Source organism: Erinaceus europaeus, chromosome 1 (assembly GCF_950295315.1).
Source record: "Erinaceus europaeus chromosome 1, mEriEur2.1, whole genome shotgun sequence".
Classification (NCBI taxonomy): domain Eukaryota; kingdom Metazoa; phylum Chordata; class Mammalia; order Eulipotyphla; family Erinaceidae; genus Erinaceus; species Erinaceus europaeus.
In genome coordinates this window covers 105,238,988-105,257,150 of record NC_080162.1, presented here as the reverse complement: position 1 = coordinate 105,257,150, position 18,163 = coordinate 105,238,988, and the positions used below count along the sequence as shown (strand labels likewise).

General features: G+C 39.1%; 1 protein-coding gene across 3 annotated transcripts in view; it reads right to left on the bottom strand.

Moving 5' to 3' along the window:
- Window positions 1-7,033, bottom strand: part of LOC132538944 (cytochrome P450 2C9-like) — a 28,524-nt gene extending 21,491 nt beyond the window's left edge. For 2 of the 3 annotated variants that reach the window (XM_060192321.1, XM_060192331.1), the window contains exon 1: window positions 6,774-7,033. In XM_060192321.1, coding sequence (XP_060048304.1) covers window positions 6,774-6,941 — 168 coding nt within the window. In that variant the 5' untranslated portion in view covers window positions 6,942-7,033. Of the gene's footprint in view, window positions 1-5,681; window positions 6,603-6,773 lie in introns of all 3 variants that reach the window. The other variant, XM_060192326.1, reaches the window with a different exon arrangement.
- Window positions 7,034-18,163: the final 11,130 nt, after the last annotated feature.

The window sequence follows — 18,163 nt, the reverse complement described above, 5'->3', positions numbered from 1 at the left end:
TGACTTCAAAAGAAACAATATACGCATTATTGGCTTACCAGAGGAAGAAAGAGAAGGGGAGGAAGAAAGCATTCTCCAGGCCATAATAGCTGAAAATTTCTCTAGTCTACACAACACCAAAGACATAAAGATTCAAGAAGCCCAGAGGGTCCCAAACAGAATTAACCCAGACCTAAAGACACCAAGACATGTCTATACTTAGATTGGAAAGGAATAAGGATAAAGAAAGGATCCTCAAGGCTGCAAGAGAAAAACAAAGAGTCACCTACAGAGGAAAACCCATAAGATTAGCAGCAGACTTCTCCATACAAACACTACAGGCCAGAAGAGAATGGCAAGATATCTATCGAGTGCTCAATGAGAAAGGCTTTCAGCCAAGAGTACTATATCCTGCTAGATTGTCATTCAGCCTAGATGGAAGCATCAAAACCTTCTCAGACAAGCAACAGTTGAAGGAAGCAACCATCACCAAGCCTGCCCTGAAAGAAGTTCTGAAAGGTCTCCTATAAACAACCAGACCACCACAAATAGGACATATATCAAAACACTCTAAAACTCTACAAGAATGGCGTTAAAATATCTTCAATCTTTGATATCAATAAATGTGAATGGCCTGAATTCACCTATTAAAAGACACAGAGTAGGAAGATGGATCAGAAAACACAACCCAACAATATGTTGTCTACAGGAAACTCACCTAACGCAACAAGACAAACACAGACTTAAAGTGAAAGGATGGAAAACTATCATTCAAGCCAATGGCCCACACAAAAGGGCAGGAACAGCTATTCTCATATCTGACATGATAGACTTTAAAATAGATAAGATTAAAAAAGATAGGAATGGACACTACTTAATGCTCAGAGGATCAGTCAATCAAGAGGACTTCACAATTATTAATATCTATGCACCCAATGAGAAGCCATCTAAATACATCAAACTTCTACTGAAAGAGCAACAGCAATATATTAACAGTAACACAATCATAGTAGGGGACTTCAACACCCCACTATCTCAACTTGACAGATCAGCCAGGCAGAAAATCAGTAAAGACATAAGGGAGCTAAATGAAGAGATAGATAAACTAGAACTATTGGACATTTTCAGAGTCATTCATCCCAAGAAACTGGAATACACATTTTACTCAAATCCACATGGATCATTCTCAAGGATAGACCATATGTTAGGCCACAAAGACAGCATCAGCCTATTCAAGAGCACTGAAGTCATCCCAAGCATCTTCTCAGACCACAGTGGAATAAAACTAACACTTAACAATCAACAAAAGATTAGTAACAGTGCCAAAATGTGGAAGCTCAACAGGACACTTCTTAACAACTTCTGGGTCAAAGAGGAAATCAAGGAAGAAATCAAAATGTTTCGAGAGTTCAATGAAAATGAAGACACAAACTATCAAAATATTTGGGACACAGCTAAAGCAGTCCTAAGAGGGAAGTTCATAGCTATACAAGCACACATTAGGAAACAAGAAAAGGCACAAATAAACAGCCTGATTGCACATCTTAAAGACCTAGAAGAAGAACAACAAAGGAATCCTAAAGCAACCAGAAGGACAGAAATTACTAAAGTTAGGGCAGAAATAAATAACACTGAGAATAGGAAAACCATACAAAAGATCAATGAAAGTAAATGTTGGTTCTTCGAAAGAGTAAACAAAATCGACAAGCCTTTAGCCAGACTCACAAAACAAAAAAGGGAGAAGACCCAAATAAATCGGATAGTAAATGAAAGAGGAGAAATCACAACAGACACTGCAGAAATTCAACATATCATGCGAGGCTTCTATGAACAACTATATGCCACCAAGTTAGAGAACCTGGAAGAAATGAATGATTTCCTAGATACCTACCAACTTCCAAAACTAAGTAAAGAGGAAGTGGATAACATGAACAGGCCCATCACAGCTAATGAAATTGAAACAGTTATCAAAAATCTTCCCAAAAATAAAAGTCCTGGACCAGATGAATTCTACAAAACTTTCAAAGAAGAACTAATACCTCTACTTTTAAAAGTCTTCCAGAAGATTGGAGACACTGGAATACTCCCTGCCAGCTTCTATGAAGCCAACATCACCCTGATACCAAAAGCAGACAGGGACACAACCAAAAAAGAAAACTACAGACCAATATCTCTGATGAACATAGATTCAAAAATATTGAACAAAATTCTAGCCAACCGGATACAGCAGTATATCAAAAAAAATGTTCATCATGACCAAGTGGGGTTTATCCCAGGCATGCAAGGATGGTTTAATAAACGTAAATCAATCAATGTGATCCACCACATCAACAAAAGCAAGACCAAAAACCACATGGTCATATCAATAGATGCAGAGAAAGCCTTTGACAAAATACAACATCCCTTTATGATCAAAACACTACAAAAAATAGGAATAGATGGAAAATTCCTGAAGATAGTGGAGTCTATATATAGCAAACCTACAGCCAACATCATACTCAATGGTGAAAAACTGGAAGCATTTCCCCTCAGATCAGGTACTAGACAGGGCTGCCCACTATCACCATTACTATTCAACATAGTGTTGGAAGTTCTTGCCATAGCAATCAGGCAGGAGCAAGGAATTAAAGGCATACAGATTGGAAGAGAAGAAGTCAAACTCTCCTTATTTGCAGATGACATGATAGTATACATGGAAAAACCTAAGGAATCCAGCAAGAAGCTTTTGGAAATCATCAGGCAATACAGTAATGTGTCAGGCTATAAAGTTAACATTCAAAAGTCAGTGGCATTCCTCTATGCAAACACTAAGTTAGAAGAAATTGAAATCCAGAAATCAGTTCCTTTTTCTATAGCAACAAAAACAATAAAATATCTAGGAATAAACCTAACCAAAGAAGTGAAAGACTTGTATACTGAAAATTATGAGTCACTACTCAAAGAAATTGAAAAAGACACAAAGAAGTGGAAAGATATTCCATGTTCATGGGTTGGAAGAATTAACATCATCAAAATGAATATATTACCCAGAGCCATCTACAAATTTAATGCTATCCCCATCAAGATCCCAAGCACATTTTTTAGGAGAATAGAAAAAATGCTACAAATGTTTATCTGGAACCAGAAAAGACCTAGAATTGCAAAAACAATCTTGAGAAAAAAGAACAGAACCGGAGGCATCACACTGCCAGATCTCAAACTGTATTATAGGGCCATTGTCATCAAAACTGCTTGGTACTGGAACATGAACAGACACACTGACCAGTGGAATAGAATCAAGAGCCCAGAAATGAGGCCCGACATGTATGGACATCTAATCTTTGACAAAGGGGCCCAGACTATTATATGGGGGAAGCAGAGTCTCTTCAACAAATGGTGTTGGAAACAATGGGTTGAAACATGCAGAAGAATGAAACTGAATCACTGTATTTCACCAAATACAAAAGTAAATCCCAAGTGGATCAAGGACTTGGATGTTAGACCAGAAACTATCAGATACTTAGAGGAAAATATTGGAAGAACTTTTTTCCGCATAAATTTTAAAGACATTTTCAATGAAACGAATCCAATTACAAAGAAGACGAAGGCAAGTATAAACCTATGGGACTACATCAGATTAAAAAGCTTCTTCACAGCAAAAGAAACCACTACCCAAATCAAGAGACCCCTCACAGAATGGGAGAAGATCTTTACATGCCATACATCAGATAAGAGTTTAATAACCAACATATATAAAGAGCTTGCCAGACTCAACAACAAGACAACAAATAACCCCATCCAAAAATGGGGGGAGGACTTGGACAGAATATTCACCACAGAAGAGATCCAAAAGGCCGAGAAACACATGAAAAAATGCTCCAACTCTCTGATTGTCAGAGAAATGCAAATCAAGACAACAATGAGATATCACTTCATCCTGTAAGAATGTCACACATCAGAAAAGGTAACAGCAGCAAATGCTGGAGAGGGTGTGGGGTCAAAGGAACCGTCCTGCACTGCTGGTGGGAATGTCAATTGGTCCAACATCTGTGGAGAACAGTCTGGAGAACTCTCAGAAGGCTAGAAATGGACCTACCCTATGACCCTGCAATTCCCCTCCTGGGGATATATCCTAAGGAACCCAACACATCCATCCAAAACGATCTGTGTACACATATGTTCTTGGCAGCACTATTTGTAATAGCCAAAACCTGGAAGCAACCCAGGTATCCAACAACAGATGAGTGGCTGAGCAAGTTGTGGTCTATATACACAATGGAATACTACTCAGCTGTAAAAAATGGTGACTTCACCGTTTTCAGCCGATCTTGGATGGACCTTGAAAGAATCATGTTGAGTGAAATAAGTCAGAAACAGAAGGATGAATACGGGATGATCTCACTCTCAGGTCGAAGTTGAAAAACAAGATTAGAAAAGAAAACACAAGTCGAACCTGAAATGGAATTGGAGTATTACACCAAAGTAAAAGACTCTGGGGTGGGTGGGTGGTTGGTTGGGGAGAATACAGGTCCATGAAAGATGATGAATGAAATAGTGGGGGTTGTATTGTTAAATGGGAATCTGGGGAATGTTATGCATGTAAAAAAAAAAAAAAAGAAGGAGTAGAAATGCAAAGCAGAAATTGACTGAGTTTGGAGTATGGCACCAAAGTAAGAAAGCAGAAGTACACTAGAGTTTGCAGTGAGTACCTCCCTAATACTTCCTCTCCACTTTTCCAAGCTTTGGGTCCATGATTGCTCCACAATTTGTTTGGCTTTGTATGTTAACTCTCTTTTCAGTCACCAGGTTCCAGGTGTCATCAGGATGCCGGCCAGACTTCCCTGGATTGAAGACGCCACCAATATGTCCTGGAGCTCAGCTTCCCCAGAGACCCACCCTACTAGGGAAAGAGAGAGGCAGACTGGGAGTATGGACCGACCAGTCAACGCCCATGTTCAGCGGGGAAGCAATTACAGAAGCCAGACCTTCTACCTTCTGCAACCCACAATGACCCTGGGTCCATGCTCCCAGAGGGATAGAGAATGGGAAAGCTATCGGGGGAGGGGGTGGGATATGGAGATTGGGCGGTGGGAATTGTGTGGAGTTGTACTCCTCCTACCCTATGGTTTTGTTAATTAATCCTTTCTTAAATAAAAAAAAAATTAAAAAAAAAAAGAAATGACTATGAGCTGCAAATGCAGACTGGCAGGGACTCAGAGACTATACAGATTCCTGTGTAAATATGAATAGATATGGGACCTGGGTCAGATAAACATGGTAAACAGTTGATTAATTGTATTTATATACTTTATTCATGTTTAGGAGCTACTCTCTGCCCCGATCCAGCCTTTTAGTCCTATTCTCAACAATGACACCACCTTCCTAGACAATATTCTTAGACCACCTACCTCCATGGTAACTATCAAACTCCAGCAAAAGTTACCAAAGTCATGGGCCTCCATGAATATGCCTAAATTGACTTCCTGGCTTCTTTCCACCTATTCTCATCTGCTCTATTCCTACTTTTTGGTTCCTGTTTATTAAATATTTTGTCCTGCTTTATAACTTACTGCCTTTCAGCCACCAAGTTGCAGATGCTATTATGATTTCATCCTGAAATCTCTGGGTAGATGGTCTCGCCAATGTGTCCAAGAACCTCAGCTCTCCAGAGCCATACCCCATGAGGGAAAGATAGAAATAAGCTGAGTTATGAATTGACCTACCAATGCAAACATCAAACAGAAAAGCAATGACAGAGCCAGATCCTCCACCTCCTGCAACCCATAAAGAAGTTTGGTCCATATTCCCTGAAAGGTAAATGTCAGGGGAAGATGACCAGAGAGCTCTGAATTCCTATTCCATCTGGACCTAGAGAGAGAAAGTGTGGGGAGGGGGAGGAAGGAAACTCAGAAGTAATAGGTATGACTTAGAAAGGAAGGGAAGGAACAACCATAGAAACATGAGCAAATATGTATAAATATACATAGTTTTGAAATAATAGTCAACCCATATCTGTGATCTTGGGAAAACACCTAAGGTTTCCAATGGAGTGAATAGGGACACAGAGCCCTGGTGGTGGGAAAGGTGTGGAAGTATACCCTTGTAATCTTGTGATTTAGTAAATCAATATTAAATAACTAATTGAGAAAGATAACAGTTCCAGACTTTCTGCATCCCACAATGACCTTGGATACATACTCCCAGAGGGTTAAACAATAGGAAAGTTATAAGGTGAGGGGAGACAAGGAGAGGGGATACAGAGTTCTGGTGGTGGGAATTGTGTGGAGTTGTACCCCTCTTATCCTATGGTCTTGTCAATGTTTCATTTTTATAAATAAAAATTAAAATAAAACTTATTCACAAAGATTTTAAAAAATGTAATGAAGTCAGCTTCTTCACCTCATGATGGATGGAGCTTGAAGAAATCATGTTAAGTGAGATAAGCCAGAAAGAGAAGGATAAATATGGGATGATCTCACTCATGGACGGAAGTTGAGAAATAAGAACAGAAGAGAAAACACACAGTAGAACTTGGGCTAGGTTTGCTGTATGACACCAAAGTAAAGGATTCTGGGGAGGGCCTGAGCAGTTTTCAGGTCCTGTGGATGATGCAGAAGAGGGCCGAGGCTGGAGGTGAGAATATTCTGCAGAAAATTGAGAAATTTTATGCATGTATCAACAAGTGTAAGCCATTAATCCTCCCAATAAAAAAAATATATAGTTGTGTAAACAAGCATTACATCAATAAAAAGTTAAATAAATAATTAGTTTCCTTATTCTTTCTAAGCCACTGGAGGAGCAGAAATCATACTTACGGAATTGAAGGATTTGGTGAGGTTCTTAACATCTAACTGTAGAAGGTTCCCAATAACTGGGAGAGGAGGAGGGCCAGGTGGGAGCTTCCCTTTCCCAGAACTCTGTTTCCAGAGAGAAAGGAGAAGTAAGCAGAGGAGAGAGAGCAGCAGGATTACAACTAGATCCATTGAAGTTTTCTCTTTTTGGACAACTGTGAGCCTGAAATCTAAAATTTTTCTAAATGCACACCCAGTGATTCAGCTGGTGCTTCTCTGAGTTATGAAGAAATTAATTAGTTATTTCAAATTTATATTCTCTTCTGAGTAGACTTTGGACCACAGAGAAAGATAAAAAGATAAAAAATTACTCTTTGATCCTGTTTTCCTTCTGACTGTTGACCTCTCCGGTCATTCTGGTTCAGTTGTATTGCACTGAGGTAAAGGTATTGGTTATTCAAAGAAATGTGGCTTCAATGTGTAGCCAGGAATCAGAATTACTGACATAAATAACTTGATGTCAAATGACCTTTGAATCAGTCAGTCAATTAAATAACTGCTAAGAGTGTGTGCCTTGAAAAAGCAGTGTGTTCAAGCACATGTGGAGCAAATCACAAGGACCAGCTTAAGAATCCCGGTTCCAGCCCCGAGCTCCCCATCTGCAGGGGAGTCACTTCACAAGAAGAAGCAGGTCTGCAGGTGTCTCTCTTTCTCTCCTCCTCTCTGTTTTCCCCTCCTCTCTCCATTTCTCTCTGTCCTAACAATGATGACAACAATAACAATAATAATTACAACAACAATAAAAAACCAACAAGGGAAACAAAAGGGAAAATAAATAAACATAAAAATATATAAAAAATGTTAAATAAAAAAAAGAAAAGCAGGGTGTTCTTTGTTTTTTTACATTAAAAATGATTACCTTGCAATGCCATATCTAACAGATATTGCCCTCTAATCTAATATTTTCAACATTTTAGCACTGATCTGTCTAGTTAAGTAAATAAATGTTTTAAATTTAATATTATTAAATTTATTAAAACATTTGGTGTTAACATATCTTTTTTAAGCAACCAGGTAGGTGGCCTGAGGTGGATTTGCATGTGTTAAAGCCCTTGGTCAGATATGTAGAGCACCTGATGTGCTAGGCAGTGGTCTGCATCTTCCTGTGTCTATTTGTAAATGCATATGTATATATAAAATGTACACATATGTAAAGGTATTTTACATATGTAGTAAAATATATGTACTCATAAGATTAACATATCAATTTTATATTGTCTAATTAATTAATAACATCTTGTAAAATACCTCGTAAAATAATGTACTATTATTGCAGCTCTTTGTATAAAGTAACTATAACATGACTCAAACACTTTGATGAATAAACATATATGGATAAGTAGATAAGTAGATTTACCTGTATTTTCTTTTTTTTTTTTTTTTCCCTCCAGGGTTATTGCTGGGCTCAATGCCTGCACCATGAATCCACTGCTCCTGGAGGCCATTTTTCCCCCCTTTTGTTGCCCTTGTTGTTGTAGCCTCCTTGTGGTCATTATTGCCATTTTTTTTTATATTTTATTTTATTTATTTATTCCCTTTTGTTGCCCTTGTTGTTTTATTGTTGTAGTTATTATTGTTGTTATTGATGTCATTGTTGTTGGATAGGACAGAGAGAAATGGAGAGAGGAGGGGAAGACAGAGAGGAGGAGAGAAAGATAGACAACCTGCAGACCTGCTTCACCGCCTGTGAAGCGACTCCCCTGCAGGTGGGGAGCCGGGGTTCGAACTGGGATCCTTATGCCGGCCATTGTTGATGTTGTTCGTTGTTGGATAGGACAGAGAGAAATGGAGAGAGGAGGGGCAGACAGAGAGGGGGAGAAAAAGACACTTGCAGACCTGCTTCACCGCCTGTGAAGCGACTCCCCTGCAGGTGGGAAGCCGGGGGCTCAAACCGGGATCCTTACGCGGGTCCCTGCGCTTTGCACCACATGCGCTTAACCCACTGAGCCACCGCCCGACCCCCTTACCTGTATTTTCTTATCATGAACTCCTCTCTCTCAGCTCACAAAATGTAAAATACAGATTGGTATTTTTATTTTCAAATTGGAGGAAGTATGATCCCAGGAGGACAGGCGTGCTCCTGGGTGTCTTTACCACACAGGTAACAGCTTATGAATCTAGGATTCATAATGGCATCGAATGCTCAAGGCAATGCACTCATTGAGGATAGTTTAACTTCCATCTGTGGCTTTGCAAACATAACAATATGGTTAATCATTATGTCACTAACTGATTAAAACAAGGGTCAGAAAAGTTTGCTTTTGTAACCTACAAATTGAGTAACTCCAATATAGGGTGTAATGTTTATTGGAAAAAGAGAAACAGCATCAAGAGCAGGGTGGTGAAACCCAAACAAATTTTCAAACATGGATTTCTGAATATGTACCCCAGTGACTATCCACAAAATAACAATCTTTACATTAAATACATATCCTCAATTGACTGTACAAATAAAAATATCTAGATTTTTAAAGAAAAGTGCCAAAGAAAAGCAAGTAGGGTTAGTATGTATTTTGGGGATCTCTGATGTTGTGCTCTAAAGAAAACAACACAGGGGCATTGGGTGTTAGCATAGAGGATTAAATGAAGCGCAAGGTGCGAAGCACAAGGACCCCTGCAAGGACACCTGTTTGAGCCCCTGGCTTCCCACTTGCAGGGGGTGGCTTCACAAGCGGTGAAGCAGGCCTGCAGGTGTCTGTCTTTCTCTCCCCCACTCTATCTTCTCCTCCTCTCTCCATATCTCTCTGTCCTGTCCAAAAACAATGACATAAATAACAACAATAACAAATAATAACCACAACAACGATAAAACAAGGGCAACAAAAGGGGGGAAAAAAGCCTCCAGGATCAGTGGATTCATGGTGTAGGCACTGAGCCCCAGTCAGTGATAACCTTGGAGGCAGAAAGAAAGAAAGATAAGGAGATAGAAAGAAAGAAAGAACGAAATCGAGGAAGGAAGAAAGAATGAAAGAAAGCAAGAAAGAAAGAGGAAGGAAGAAAGAATGAAAGAAAGCAAGCAAGAAAGAGGAAGGAAGAAAGAATGAAAGAAAGCAAGAAAGAAAGAGGAAGGAAGAAAGAATGAAAGAAAGGAAGAAAGAAAGAAAGAAAGAGGAAGGAAGAAAGAATGAAAGAAAGCAAGAAAGAAAGAGGAAGGAAGAAAGAAAGAAAGAAAGCAAGAAAGAAAGAAATAGGAAGGAAGAAAGAATGAAAGAAAGCAAGAAAGAAAGAGGAAGGAAGAAAGAATGAAAGAAAGAAAGAAAGAAAGAAAGAAAGAGGAAGGAAGAAAGAATGAAAGAAAGAAAGAGGAAGGAAGAAAGAATGAAAGAAAGCAAGAAAGAAAGAGGAAGGAAGAAAGAATGAAAGAAAGAAAGAAAGAAAGAAAGAAAGAGGAAGGAAGAAAGAATGAAAGAAAGAAAGAGGAAGGAAGAAAGAATGAAAGAAAGCAAGAAAGAAAGAGGAAGGAAGAAAGAATGAAAGAAAGCAAGAAAGAAAGAAAGAAAGAGGAAGGAAGAAAGAATGAAAGAAAGCAAGAAAGAAAGAAAGAAAGAGGAAGGAAGAAAGAATGAAAGAAAGCAAGAAAGAAAGAAAGAAAGAGGAAGGAAGAAAGAATGAAAGAAAGCAAGAAAGATAGAGGAAGGAAGAAAGAATGAAAGAAAGCAAGAAAGAAAGAGGAAGGAAGAAAGAATGAAAGAAAGCAAGAAAGAAAGAAAGAAAGAAAGAAAGAGGAAGGAAGAAAGAATGAAAGAAAGCAAGAAAGAAAGAGGAAGGAAGAAAGAATGAAAGAAAGCAAGAAAGAAAGAGGAAGGAAGAAAGAATGAAAGAAAGCAAGAAAGCAAGAAAGAAAGAGGAAGGAAGAAAGAATGAAAGAAAGCAAGAAAGAAAGAGGAAGGAAGAAAGAAATAAAGAAAGCAAGAAAGAAAGAAATAGGAAGGAAGAAAGAATGAAAGAAAGCAAGAAAGAAAGAGGAAGGAAGAAAGAATGAAAGAAAGCAAGAAAGAAAGAAATAGGAAGGAAGAAAGAATGAAAGAAAGCAAGAAAGAAAGAGGAAGGAAGAAAGAATGAAAGAAAGAAAGAAAGAAAGAGGAAGGAAGAAAGAATGAAAGCAAGAAAGAAAGAAAGAAAGAGGAAGGAAGAAAGAATGAAAGAAAGCAAGAAAGAAAGAGGAAGGAAGAAAGAAAGAAAGAAAGCAAGAAAGAAAGAAATAGGAAGGAAGAAAGAATGAAAGAAAGCAAGAAAGAAAGAGGAAGGAAGAAAGAATGAAAGCAAGAAAGAAAGAAAGAAAGAAAGGAAGAGGGAGAGAAGGAGAGAAAGAAAACAACATGGGCTGGGTAGTGGCACATCCAGTAAAGTGCACATGTTACCATGCACGAGGGCCTGCATCTAAGCCCTCATACCCACCTGCAAGAGGGAAGCTTCACAAGTGGTAAAGTGGTGGTGCAGGTGTCTCTCTTTTTCTCTCCCAATCTATTTCTCTCTTCCCTCTCAATGTCCCTTTACCTTTATCTAAAAGAAAAAGGAGGGAAAGTGACTACCAAGTCCCAGTGAGTACCCTGAGTACCCTGGTGGCAATAAATTAGGAAATAAACAAATCTATCTTATACAAAACATTATCTCAATAAAAATCTATTTTTAATCGCAAATCAGTAAAACAAAACAGTGATTTCCACCCCTCATACAGAGCTGAAATTGCTCAAATGAAGCATGGACAGAGACAATTTTGACAATTTTGAAGACAGGATTGGTAAAACCATGACTCCCCCCCCCACATCCTAGTCACCTCCATACACAAATGTGTCTGCTGACTTTTTAGAATCTCCCTTTGTTTTAAAAAGTGGAATGAATCGAATCTTTGACAAAGGTACCCAGACTATTAAATGGGGGAAGATGAGTTTATTCAACAAATGACATTGGAAAAAAATGGGTTGAAGCATGCAGAAGAATGAAACTGAACCACTATATTTCACCAAACACAAGAGTAAATTCCAAGTGAATCAAGAACTTGGATGTTAGACCAGAAACGATCAGATACTTAGAGGAAAATATTGGCAGAACTCTTTTCCACATACATTTTCAAGACATCTCCAATAAAACATATCCAATTAAAAAAAAAAAGACTAAGGCAAGTATAAACCTATGTGACTACATCAAATTATAAAGCTTCTGCACAGCAAAAGAAACCACCACCCAAACAAAGAGACCCCTCACAGAATGGGAGAAGATCTTTACATGCTATACATCAGAAAACAGGCTAATAACCAAAATATATTAAGAGCTTACCAAACTCAACAACAAGAAAACAAATGACCCCATCCAAAAATGGGGAGAGGACACGAACAGAATATTCACCACAGAAGAAATCCAAAGGCTAAGAGAGACATGAAAAATGCTCCAAGTCTCTGATTGTCAGAGAAATGCAAATCAAGACAACAATGAGACACCACTTCACTCCTGTGAGAATGCCATACAGCAGAAAAGATAGCAGCAACAAATTCTGGAGAGGTTGTGGGGTCAAAGGAACCCTCCTGCACTGCTGTTGGGAATGTAAATTGGTCCAACCTCTGTGGAGAGCAGTCTGGAGAACTCTCAGAAAGCTAGAAATGGACCTACCCTATGACCCTGCAATTCCTCTCCTGGGGATATATACTAAGGAGCCAAACACATCCATCCAAAAAGATCTGTGTACACATATGTTCTTAGCAGCACAATTTGTAATAGCCAAAACCTGGAAGCAACCCAGGTATCCAACAACGGATGAGTGGCTGAGCAAGTTGTGGTATATATACACAATGGAATACTACTCAGCTATTAAAAACGGTGACCTCACCATTTCTAGCCCATCTTGGATGGAGCATGAAGATATCATTTTGAGGGAAATAAGTCAGAAACAGAAGGATGGATATGGGATGATCTCACTCTCAGGCAGAAGTTGAAAAACAGGATCAGAAGAGAAAATACAAGTAGTACCTGAACCAGAGGTGGTGTATTGCACCAAAGTAAAAGACTCTGGGGTGGGTTGGGGGGAGAGTACAGGTCCAAAAATAATGACAGAGGACATTGTGGTGGTTGTATTTTTATGTGGAAAACTGAAAAATGTTATGCTTGTACAAACTATTGTATTTACTGTCGAATATAAAACATTAATCCCCCATTAACAAAATTTTTAAAAAGTGGAATGAAGTACACACAATAAGAAAGGAGGCTAGAGACAGTATCATACACATTCAATGGAGTATGCTCAGCAAGGACTTCACTAAACAAATAAATAGCACAGGCCTAATCAAGAGATGACATTGGTCATGAAAATCTAAATAGCAGTGAAATAATATTTGCTTGATAACTGATGACAAATCTTTGCAAACATTTGTTCTGTAAAAACATATTTCTTGGGGGCCGGGTGGCATGCAGTGGTTTAAGCACAGGTGGTATAAAGCTCAAAGCTCAAGGACTGATGTAAGGATCCCAGTTTGAGCCCCTAGCTCCCCACCTGCAGGGGAGTCGCTTCACAGGCGGTGAAGCAGGTCTGCAGGTGTCTATCTTTCTCTCCCCCTCTCTTTCTTCCTCTCCTCTTTCCATTTCTCTCTGTCATATCCAACAACGACATCAAAAATAACTGCAACAATAAAACCACAAGGACAACAAAAGGGAGTAAGTAAATAAATATAAAACATTTAGAAAATAAATAAATAACAGACTTTATTTTAGAAAAAAGAAAGAAAAAGAAGAAACAGAGAGAAACAAAAGAATATAAGAAAATCCCCTGAGGGGAGTCGGGCTGTAGTGCAGCGGGTTAAGCGCAGGTGGCGCAAAGCACAAGGACCGGCAGAAGGATCCCGGTTCGAACCCCGGCTCCCCACCTGCAGGGGAGTCGCTTCACAGGCGGTGAAGCAGGTCTGCAGGTGTCTATCTTTCTCTCCTCCTCTCTGCCTTCCCCTCCTCTCTCCATTTCCCTCAACACTGCTTCAACACTGCTTAGTACTGGAACATGAATAGAAACACTTACCAGTGGAATAGAATTGAGAGCCCAGAAGTGAGCCCCCACACCTATGGACATCTAATCTTTGACAAAGGGGCCCAGACTACTAAATGGGGAAAGCAGAGTCTCTTCAACAAATGGTGTTGGAAACAATGGCTTGAAACATGCAGAAGAATGAAACTGAACCACGGTATTTCACCAAATACAAAAGTAAATTCCAAGTGGATCAAGGACTTGGATGTTAGACCACAAACTATCAGATACTTAGAGGAAAATATTGGCAGAACTCTTTTCCACATACATTTTTAAGACATCTTCAATGAAATGAATCCAATTACAAAGAAGACTAAGGCAAGTATAAACCTATGGGACTACATCAAATTAAAAAAGCTTCTTCACAGCAAAAGAAACTACTACCCAAACCAAGAGACCCCTCACAGAATGGGAGAAGATCTTTACATGCCATACATCACACAAGTGTTGTTAAAATTCGTAGGCTCCAGCTGGCCAGGCTAGCTTCATGGGCGGGTAACAGAGATGACCAGAGACATACGGCTGGGCAGGGAAGCTGTATTTCTTTATTCAGGAACAACGATTCATAAACTAAACCAAACTAATCACCAAACAGAACTCTGCTGTCTCTTTGCAGCGGCGCAACCACTCTCTAACTCTGCCACTCTCCGACTCCCGAACTCTGCAGGCCCATGAAACTAACTGGACTGATCCAATTCTCTTGGCGGGGGAGAACTACCCAATATAAAGCATACAACACACAAGAGTTTAATAACCAACATATATAAAGAGCTTGCCAGACTCAACAACAAGACAACAAATAACCCCATCCAAAAATGGGGGGAGGACATAGACAGAATATTCACCACAGAAGAGATCCAAAAGGCCGAGAAACACATGAAAAAATGCTCCAACTCTCTAATTGTCAGAGAAATGCAAATAAGGACAACAATGAGATATCACTTCACTCCTGTGAGAATGTCATACATCAGAAAAGGTAACAGCAACAAATGCTGGAGAGGGTGTGGGGTCAAAGGAACCCTCCTGCACTGCTGGTGGGAATGTCAATTGGTCCAACCTCTGTGGAGAGCAGTCTGGAGAACTCTCAGAAGGCTAGAAATGGACCTACCCTATGATCCTGCAATTCCTCTCCAGGGGATATATCCTAAGGAACCCAACATATCCATCCAAAAAGATCTGTGTACACATATGTTCTTAGTCGCACAATTTATAATAGCCAAAACCTGGAAGCCCCCAGGTGTCCAACAACAGATGAGTGACTGAGCAACTTGTGGTTTATATACACAATGGAATACTACTCAGCTGTAAAAAATGGTGGCTTCACCGTTTTCAGCTGATCTTGAATGAACCTTGAAAAATTCATGTTATGTGAAATACGTCAGAAACAGAAGGATGAATATGGGATGATCACACTCTCAGGCAGAAGTTAAAAAACATGATCTGAAGGAAAAAAAAAAAAAAAGTAGAACCTGAAATGGAATTGGCGTATCGCACCAAAGTAAAAGACTCTGGGGTGGGGGTGGGGGTGGGTGGTGGGGAGAATACAGGTCCATGAAGGATGACAGAGGACCTAGTGGGGGTTGAACTGTTATATGGGAAACTGGGGAATGTTATGCATGTACAAACTATTGTATTTACTGTTGAATATAAAACATTAATTCCCCAATAATGAAATAAAAAAAGAAAATTAAGTACTGTTAATATAGTTACTCTATCAAAAAGCAATTTATAGATTCAATACATTCCCTATCAAGATCTCAATTACATCCTCCAGGGAAACAAAACAAACTACCCTAAACTTTGTGTGGAATCACAAAAGACCAAGAATAGATAAAGTAATACTGAAAGAAAGAAAGAAAGAAAGAAAGAAAGAAAGGGAGGAATTGTGCTCCCTGATTTCCAAAAAAGTAGTGATTGTTTAATTATGGAATATATGTAAAGCTATCAGGAGAAGGGATGGGATACAGGGTTCTGGTGGTGGGAATTGTGTGGAGTTGTACCCCTCTTATCCTATGGTTTTATCAATGTTTCCTTTTTATAAATAAAATTTTAAAAAAGAATAGAATTAAAAAATTATGGAATATATACTGAATGGAATAATACCCCTCTCCAATTTAAAAGTCGATATTATGTTTTTCCAGACAAAATGGATAAAACTGAAAGTGATTATACTTAGTGGAGGAAGAAAGTAGACAAAGGACAAATATTGAATGGTTTTTGCTCAGATGTATGTAGGACATAGAGAATTAAAAAACATAAATTTCCTTTTAAAAAAAACTGTATCTACGCACATATTATGAACAATGAACCTGACTGCCATAAGGATCTTGGTTGGAGCCCCCACCTGCAGGGGAGTCGCTTCACAGGTGGTGAAGCAGGTCTGCAGGTGTCTGTCTTTCTCTCCCCCTCTCTGTCTTCCCCTCCTCTCTCCATTTTTCTATGTCCTATCCAACAAAAATGACATCAATAACAACAATAATAACTACAACAATAAAACAAGGGCAACAAAAGGGAATAAATAAGTAAATATTTTAAAAACAACAAAAAATAAATTAAAAAAAAAAAAAGAACAATGATCCCACATTCTCTGACCCATCTTGGATGGAGCTAGAAGGAACTATGTTAAGTGAGCTAAGTCAGAAAGACAAAGATGAGTATGGGATGATCCCACTCATAAGCAAAAGTTGAGAAAGAAGAACATAAAGGGAAACTCAAAGCAGGATCTGAGTTTTGATTAGGGCACCAAAGTAAAAATCGATGGATGGAGGGTGAGGGTGGATGCTCAGCTGCATTGGGGATGGGGGCGAGACACAGTCTTTTGGTGGGAATGGTGTTTATGTACACTCCTGTTAACTTGTAGTCATATAAATCACTATTTAATTAGTATGAGAGGGGAAAAATTGATTGACTCTCCTAAAAGCTTAGACCAGTAGAACAGAAGCAACCAGTGGCATTACTTTATAAGATGCAGATATATATATATTAATAAGATCAAATTATGATGAGTTAAGATATAGCAAATCCTAACAATGGGATTTTCATAATCAACCCAATTGCCAAATAATTTGATTATAGCAATAACTATTGTCTTCTTAAACCCTAAGACAGCAGGAACTTTCTGCTTCCTCTATAAAGCCCAAATTTCCCCCAGTTCTGGAACCTCTACTGTGGAGCTCATTTTTCCTGCATGCTTCTCTCAATTCATACCAAATGTTTAAACCACCTTCCACCACCTGACCCCCATTTTCTATTTTCTATTTTTTTCGTGTGTGTGTGTGTGTGTGTGTGTGTGTGTGTCCAGGGTTATAGCTGAGACTCTTTTCTGCACAATCCTACAACTACCATTAGCCATTTTTCTCCTTTTTCTATTTTTTCAATAGAGGGTGAGTGATAGAGAAAGACAGAGAGAGAGAGAAAGGGTGAGTGATAGAGAAAGACAGAAGACAGAGAGAGAGAGAAGAGAAAGAGAGACAGATAGCAGAAAGAGACAGAGAGAAAGACAGCAGAGAGACCACTCATGAAGTATCCCCATTGCGGGTGGAGACCAGGAACTTAAACCCAAATCCTCACTCATGGACACATGTGGCACCCTAGTCCCACAAATTTCTGTTCTTAATTACTTTAACCCATAAGCCATCTCTGGCATAATTTTTTAAAAAAATATTTATTTATTTATTCCCTTTTGTTGCCCTTGGTTTTTTTTTTTTGTTGTTGTTGTTATTGATATTGCCATTGTTGTTAGATAGGACAGAGAGAAATGGAGAGAGGAGGGGAAGATAGAGGGGGAGAGAAAGACAGACACCTGCAGACCTGCTTCACCACCTGCGAGGCGACCCCCGAGCAGATGGGGAGCCGAGGGCTCCAACCAGGATCCTTAGGCTGGGTCCTTGCGCTTCGCGCCAAGTGCGCTTAACCTGCTGCACTACCGCCTGACTCCCAATATTTTATTTTATTAATTTTAATTGAGGAAGAGATGGTTTCTAAGATTGGAATGCTGTAATGGCAAAAATTCACTTTTCACCCAATTGTCTATTACTACAACAAATGCGTGCCAGCAAGGTGCAGCCACCCTTGTCCTACTGCCCATGTGACCCTCTCCTCTGCTCTTCTCTTATTTCAATTCCGCATCAAAATCTCAGGGTTGGATTATTTTTATTTTTATGCTTGTTTCTTCATATTCCACAATGAGTGAGAACATTCAGTGTTGCTCCTCTTTCTGGCTTTTCTCCATAGCCATGATCACCTCTAGTTTCATCCATATTGCCATAAAGGCGAGGTTTCATTTCTATGTAAGCAGAATCTTATATTATTTTACTAGATGCTACATCTGAATTATTCACTAACCTAC